The sequence below is a fragment of the Eurosta solidaginis genome, chromosome 3 (assembly GCF_040869045.1).
Source record: "Eurosta solidaginis isolate ZX-2024a chromosome 3, ASM4086904v1, whole genome shotgun sequence".
Lineage (NCBI taxonomy): Eukaryota > Metazoa > Arthropoda > Insecta > Diptera > Tephritidae > Eurosta > Eurosta solidaginis.
Genome location: NC_090321.1, coordinates 2,507,071 through 2,515,423, shown reverse-complemented (window position 1 = coordinate 2,515,423; position 8,353 = coordinate 2,507,071). Strand labels below are relative to the sequence as shown.

General features: G+C 39.5%; 1 protein-coding gene across 1 annotated transcript; it reads right to left on the bottom strand.

Moving 5' to 3' along the window:
* Positions 1 to 2,188: 2,188 nt before the first annotated feature.
* On the bottom strand, positions 2,189 to 3,566 carry LOC137246184 (ribonuclease H2 subunit A). The gene has a single exon (XM_067777265.1). The coding sequence runs from the start codon at positions 3,421 to 3,423 to the stop codon at positions 2,317 to 2,319; it is 1,107 nt and encodes a 368-aa protein (XP_067633366.1). The 5' UTR covers positions 3,424 to 3,566; the 3' UTR covers positions 2,189 to 2,316.
* Between the last annotated feature and the right edge of the window lie 4,787 nt (positions 3,567 to 8,353).

Here is an 8,353-nt window from a genome sequence, read left to right as displayed (position 1 = left end):
CAGTCAACTCATCTATCAGCACCCGATGCTGGAGTTGACTGCATGTATTTGTATGGAGATCGTCAAATAGGTTATTCTTATGTGTTAGGGCCTTTCGGTGTGCGGCAAAGCGTTCTATGTAGATCCAGCTATCTAACGTAACAAGAGCTGGTTCCAGTTCGGATTGCCATTGCTACTTTTCATTTCGAAACGACCAAAGCGTTTATTCTTATTTACTGTGGTGATAGAAATTTTGGTTTATGAACGGCGAGTTATCCAACTGACGTGTTTTGGACCCACACGCAGCCGAAACCGGAAATTAAAAGTTTTTCGGCTGTGAAAAGATATTTCCAAAAGAAATTAAAACTTTTCATGTGGTTATTGTAATGTTGCACACAGGAAAAGGTTTTATGTACAAAGGGATTTTGCGCGGATTAAATTTTGATGGACCGGCCAGGGTAACCTTTTATAAGCGGCGCAAAAGGCCGCCAACAACCGCCCCTACCCCCAGCGGGTTAGGGGTCAGAATATACCCGCGGTAGGTATGCCTGCTGTAAGAGGCGACTAAAATACAAGATTCAAGGGGCTGTGTAGCGCAACCTTTTCATGTTGCCAGCGCAATATATAGCTTCTCCAAACCCAAATATAAACCTCGCCTATCCGTGGCGAATCGTGTTGTACTTAAATACGAGGCTCTGAAGACCGCAAGCTCCTCATGGAACTTGGGAGTGGGAAGGGAGGGATGTCCTGAAGGTTTAATGTGGCCATATAAATCGTTCCCGAGATAGTCGGGCTAGCACCTTAATGGTGCTGTGTTACCGGATATGTATCCGGCAAAGGACCATCACATCGATAACACTCCCCAAAGCCTTCGGGGAGTAACCTTATCGCTACAACAACAACAACAACTAACTCTCCTCGCCCAATGGATGCGAATCGGCGAGTCTCTGGCAAACCTAAGCTTTACACGAAAAAGGGTTGACATCTTTATATGAAACAGTTACGTTGTGATATATCCAAAACACTCGCCGAAGAGTTTGAGGAGCACAGCGAGGTATATGAATCAGATGAACTCGATGCTCAGTATGAACTCCCACAGCACGAAGTCGTATAAGGCAATGCTAAAATTTTCCATTAGTGTGCCGCGCTTTGATTCTCCTAGACCCCAAAACTAAATTTTTTTTTCATCAGGAGGCTTCTAGTTTTTGCACAAAAAAAAATATATGCATATATATTTTTGCCTAGAGGGGCTCTGCCCCTCACCGCACCGGTGCTAGCGCCCCGATCCACCCACCTATGTTGTTGTAGCAATACTTCGCCCCGTCCGATAGGTGCGACCACCCACAAATTGTCATCAATATCCTCTAACGGGAGTCCAAGTTGACGAACAGTTTCAACAGGGGTGGCGTTGTTGTTGTAGCGATAAGGACACTCTCCGAATGCCTTGGGGAGTGTTATCGATGTTGATGGTCCTTTGCCGGATGCAGATCCAGTACGTTCCGGTAACCAGCACCATACTTATTGTGTGTTAAATATATGTACATCAGCTGCTCGAAATCACGTCCATTCCGACAGCACTAATAATTCCCGTGGTTCGGTATCACAGTTTATCCCGACAACTGATTTAATAGTATATGTACATACATACATATGTACTTTATAATTTTGCTCACCTTGTAACTGTGCAGTGTTAGAGGCGTTGGTTCCACATTGCTATTGAAAAGATGGTTGGTGTTATGTGGGGACACGCTGCAAGCAGTACATCCATTATGTATGTCGGGGTTGATTCTGCAGAGGTAAGAGTTTAACCTGTTACAGTATCCATATCGAAGTAGAGCTAGAATGATACGCGTCTCCCTAGGGAGATTGCTTTCATCTTCTGCGAGTTTCGGGTATTTATCTTTAAAAACGATGTTTGTCGGGCAATTCCTGGGTTAGAGGTCCAACGCCTTTTTGTGGATATCACTGAGGACCAATTTGTTTTTTTCTTCTACATACGGCTGAGTTCTCAGGTGCCGTATTTCCTTATAATGCTTGCGAAAACGACTTCTTAAGCACCTGTATCGCGGGCCCTCTTCAATCAGATAGGGGATGCCCAGATTTCTGGATGGAATACAAAGTTTTATCGTTAATAAATCATTCTTGATTAGATGCTTCGTTACTGACTCCCCCAAGCAAATACAACCATCAGATAACAAAACCCTTTAACTATTCATCGCCAGCACTCGCCGTACCATTACTTATCTATATTTCAACAAGATCAGGTTGGTATAAACATAATTTATTTTAAATATAGTTCGTAATAAAATATTAAATAAATAATTTGAATAATTAATACTAAAATTCTGTAACATTATCCAAACAACGTTCCCTAAAAAATCGACAAGGCTTGCGATGCACCTCCCCCACTTTTGCTGTGCCCTTGAAAAACTGCGTTAGCTTGGGACCTGCATACTTTATTTTTGGATCATCAGGCTCATCAAATTCCATATCATAAACTTTATCAGCCAACGCATTTTCGGCTGTTGACCAACTGAAACGTACAAGGCGCGGATAACCGAAGAACATATCCAAATTTTCGGTAAGAAAACATTTAGTAACCGGATCATTTGGATATCCGCTGCCAAAGTTAGCCGAAGTAAACGGTATACCCTCTGGAAACTTCCACACCTTCAAAGCATTATCGCGTGTAACCTTAGCGCAGATACTAGCGGTCGATACAATTGGAAAAGTGGAGTCAGCCTTTTTGGCCACTGTAATTTTAAACTGTGGAAATATGCTTTTCAACTTTTCTTGATATTTCTCTGGTGGCCCCACAGTATCAACATAAACCTCCTCAATGTTTACTCCTTCCTCCATAGCACGTTTTATTAAACCAATAGCTGAAGTCATGGATACTTCATTTAGTGAACATTTGGTCCGTCGAAGCATGCTGGTACTAATTATATTAGGTGATATCACCTCCACTGCCCAACCAATAGATGCACGTGGCGTTGCGGCGGTATTCATGTCGTTGAAAATCGTTTCACGTTTCTCCTCAGTTAATTGTTTTGAATCGGCACAACCTAAATCGACTAATACTTGTTTGCAATTTATTGGGCAGAATGCAATACCATAAACCATGGGTCCGAGCACTGGACCTCGTCCAGCTTCATCGACACCCAACATGCAAGGTTCCGTTTTGCAAATTTCTGGCACATCCTGGAAGTACACAGTATTTCGTGAATTATCTTGCGCAGCTAAAAAAGGTCCAAGAGTTTTGAGCGAATCAATTTTGTCCACTACTTGCTTGCCGACAATAGACTCCTCCGCCTGCTGCTTAAACTTAAAATTTGCTTTAGGCGAGTGTTGTACTTTCGATTCTACTTCATTGGTTTCTTCTTCCTCTTTAACCGTAGCAACTTCACTGTTAGCATTTAGTTGAGTTGAATCCCTTTTCATCATTTTTTTAATTGGTTCTAAATCCGTGGTCCTTCAAAAGCAGCACCCCTTTCTTCCCTCAAATGCTTTTCCCGATTTTATGTTGAAATACTTGGTGTACGCTGCGCGCCTTTCCTTTTGTTTACATTTTAGTCATAGTCATTGTAAATTTTACCAAGTAGCGCAACTAACAGCTGATCGGTGAAAATTCGCACATTCACACGCACAGTTCTCGACTCAGTTTCAAAAACAAATTTTTAGATTATTTAACTCAAATTTTAAAGTGAGACAGTTCTTACGAATTTTGTGTATATAGAATATATAAGGCGTTTTTATTGTTACTAAAACAATAGTTTTATTTTTATTAAAGCTTTTATCATTTTTTTTTTAACTTTGAAAAGACTCCGAACACCATTCTTTCATTATATGACATTCGACTGCCTAGTCCACTGCCTTCCACTCTATTCGCAACAAAACCTCTATTTAAGTTGCCAAACTATATAGTAAACAATGGTCATAGTGTACCTAGACACGTGTGTCAACTAAGCGATAAACGTCAAAACCATTTTGAATGATGACAAAGTGTGATCTCTTATCTGTCAACTGCCTGACAGGCTGTTCAATATGGCTACTTTTCAGCGTTTTGACAGGCTGTTAAATATGGCGGCGCCTATCTTCAGCGGGTGATAGAAAGAGATACAGAATGAGACAGCGATAGTCAAATACGAATCAGGTGATCCAATCACTTTGGAATTTTGACGTTTATGCAGAAGAGATCACACTTTGTCATCATTCACAATGGTCAAAACTACAAACAGCCTCGCTCACCTGATGCAAATCTCAGGTCTAGAGTTGCATTTTTCGTAAGAAGAGTACTGCAAGCTGAGTTGCATTTAATAGTTTAATAAAGCTTTGTACTATTTACACATGAAAAAGTTGCATATATTTCCGCGTAAATAAGAATACTAGAACATTTGTAACCTGCAACAATGCGGAAACATACGGAAAGCAAAATTTATTTAAATTAAAGTCAAAATATAAAGCGCCACACGTGTAACATGGAATATTTTCACTTCTAAGGCTGTTTACACAAATGCATAAGGGCAAAATTATATAAACGCTTGGGTCGCTTCAAAGCAATGATAACGTACGGTGTTTCATTGTTTTTCGTACGGCGTTCGCAAAGCGTAGGCACGCAACGAAGGCATTTATGGAAATTTTTCGATACTTCGCCCGACAGATGAATTAATGAATGCAACACAGCCAAATCGTCTATGTAAATCCGCCTTAATTTTTGTAGCTGTGAAAGTCTCCTGCAAAGAAAATGGTGCTGTAAATGCAAACAAATCAAACTCCTGTATGCACTTCGTATTTAAACGTCGTCGCGTCAAGTTCGTTTCCCCACAGTTCAACCGCGTGCAATAAAGGGACGCGATTCATGCGGTTGACAACAAAATGGCGGACAGTGAGGGAAGCGAATTGACAAAAAATTTAACTTAAAACTAAAAAGTTAGCATACTTGGAGTAAACCATTAAATCAATATTAATACTTGGAGTAAACCATTAAATCGAGATATATAATAACATCACAAAATTAAACTGAAGAATTGGCGTTGGCGTTTTAGCTTTCGAGCTGGCCAAATAATTCGAATTTTATTCGATCTTCATCCGGTATTTTATATACACGCAATGAAGTAACTTAAATCACAAAAAAAAAAAAAAAAAAACTCCTGTATGATACTACTTTATCTCCAGCTCACCGGGAAGTTAGTATAAAATCGATTGCAAGATTCAGTTTCAAGTCTCTAGGTCACCGGGAAGTTAGTTGAAAATGGATTGAAAGATTCCCAAATCAAAACTAGTTTTCTTAATATCTCGATCCATGCGCTATCTAGCCAAATTTTTTTGATCAAATATTGCATTGTCACCGGGTTGTGACTCCCGCCCAAGTTCCAAGTCTCTAGCTCACCGGGAAGTTACCTAAAAATCGATCGCAAAATTCCCTGCGTTTCTTCAGGGACTTTCGTTTATCTCGATTCGTCTGCCACCTGGCGGCATTCTGTTTTCCACGAATTGTAGTGCCACCGACTCGCAAACTATGTGCTAAGTCTCAAGTCTCTGGATCACCGAGAAGTTAGTTAAAATTCGAAATTTCCATTTTAAAATAAATTTTCTGTATATCTCGTCCCGTGCGCCACCTGTCGGATTTTTTTACTTGCATTGGAACTTCCCGAGATCTGAACTATGCTCTAAGTATCAAGTGTCTAGCTCAACGGGAAGTTACCGAAAAATACTTTTCCGTGGGTCAAAAATTCGTAAGGAAATGAGGGGACAAACATGAAAGCGACTTAATATAAAGGTACTAGAATACCCGGCAGACGTTGTCCTGCCCTAAATTTGGCCAATCTGCATACATTTTAATAATTTTTTTCCGTCTGACTCTGCCCTCCCTCCCTCTTAACTTTTTCCTAATCCTTTTATTCACTCCTCCCTCCATATTTTTCGCTTCATCTATCTCCATCTTCGTCTCATTCTATCTCTTTCTCAATCTCCTTCTCTCTTTTCTCTTCTCTCAATTTCTTCTCATTCTTCTGCATCCCTTATTGCGTGTCCCAGAAGGTGGTATGTATTTTATTCCAGTCCCAGTCCAAGTCCCACTCCGAGTCTCAGTGCCAGCCCTAGTCCTAATCCCAGTCCCAGTCCGTCTCTGGATAATATATTACTCTGTACTAAAGCACTCATCAACAGCTTTCATTTGATATCCATATTGTATAAACACTGTCTAGGCATCCACTGGTCCACGTTTTGGCCTATATCTCGAGACCCTAGTCACCCACGGGTAGGAAAATTACCCTCTGCTAAAGCAATCATCCATAGCTTTAATTTGATATCCATATTCTATAAACACATTCTAGGGGCACCCGGATCCACGTTTTGGCCTATATCTCGAGACCCTAGTCACCCAGTCACCTATCCTATATTTCAAGTTAGATCAAACTACAAACGGGGTGTAAAACAAATTCAAAATCGGTTTAGTAGTTTAGGAGTCCATTGGCCTCAATTGTGTAACATGTGTTTCTTATATATTAATATAATATAAAAACCCACGAAATACACAAGCCAGTTTGTATTTCATAGGGTTTTTTGACATTAGGCCGTTTTTTCTTTATTTTTTCTGACAAATGAAAATTTTGTTTTTAGTTTCAAAATTTTGTGCATAAAAACAGAACTAAATTCAAAGTGAAAATTGTGTGTGCAAATGAGTTTTCGATAAGTGTAGATTTTTCAGTTTTTCATAGTTAAGGAATTGACCTCCAGATTCTTGTGTTATACAAATATAGTAAACTTGGGTACAGAAATTCAAATTAAAGTTTTTCACAATAATTAGAAAAACTATACGTTTTCTCTGCTTTTTACACTTAAAGGAGTAACCCTCCGTAATAAATTAAACTTTTAATGAAAATGAATAACTCTGAACTGAACACTTTTCGCCATGATCTAAAATTAAAATGCTGTGGAACAGGAGCAACACTTTTGTGACTACATAAACCCTGTTTCAATCTTTTACGTCTCTGCACAGAACCCTAAATGACCGTTTTCAACCCAAACAACAATGGCAACCCAGATTTTCCCGTTATGCTCACTTAAGCGAGTGCCTGTCAGAAAGAAGTCAACACACTTGTACTTGTACACTATGACAATGTACTAAGGTCACAAATATGTTCGACTGTAAGGCCGCGGCACAATGACATTTTTCATATAGGTGCGTTAAACACAAGCTTATGTATTCCAATAATAGCCGTGCTTTTTAACACGCGTATATTCGTTTACTCTTAAGCTTTATATGGACTGCTAAGCGACAAACTTTAAATACACCTCTGAAATTGGTGCGCATAAATTTTGTACTACTAAATTTCAATACGCATTATACTCAGATGAAACTGAAATATGTGTCTTTGTTTCACCCTCTACGCTAATTCTATGTATTCTATGTGTGTCCACAATTCATCGCAACTGATTCAGCTATATGTTATACCCTATGGCCATCAGAGCGTTGTGTCTCCGCTTTTCGGTACACCCTGTTGCTGTAGCTAGTTGTTTAACCACAGCCGCTAGATGGGTCTCCTAAGCATTATCCATGGTTCAATTATGTACAGGTTGGCTCATCTCATCAGCTGATTTTATTTATGTCATTGCATGGTCGAAGGGATTGTCAAAAGGAGATGGCAAACTCAAAATGAAATCAACACATTGGCAACATTTTACTTACACATACAAAAACTGCTAAGTTTTAATTTTGACAATTTGAACAGACATATTTTGTTGCTTTACAGATGAGCCAACCTGTATATAGTTGAACCATGGCATTATCTAAGCGAGGATAGGCGTTTTTTTCACGCGCAAACGAAACGTATACGCGTGTATAAAAAAACACGGCTAATAGCTGTGTCTATAGACGTTTACGCTTAAACCAATCACCTGGTACTAAATTCGCCTTGGTACATATAATATAAGCTGTTAACGCAGCGTAAGCGCCAAAACGATACAAAAGTCGAATGTATTTGGGCTTTAAATGCGCTTTACATTCCACATACTTTGTGTAGCAAGAAAGAGGTGCAGCCACATGTTGAGCTCTTCTGTTGGATGAAGCAAAGCAAAAATTGCCGGAGTTACATAGCATGCGTCGTTGTGGTACTTCGCTTCGTAGATCTTACTACAAAAAGTTTGTGAATTATTAAGCGAAACAATAAGTTAAGATATTCCTTCAAATAGAGGCAGCGAGACAAAAGCTCTAGGTTAATCCGTAAATATGATTTCTGGCTTTTATAATCAAAGCTAATCAAAGGATATGAAGGAAAAACACGCCATTTCACAAATCTCCCGGCTGTGTATACCTGAGAATACTTCCTGACAGAGTTAAAATTTTTCTGTTTTAGACTTCAGATTATTGATG

Coding starts and splice junctions, on each gene's coding strand:
- LOC137246184 (XM_067777265.1), bottom strand. CDS start 3,423: ATGATGAAAAGGGATTCAACTCAACTAAATGCTAACAGTGAAGTTGCT.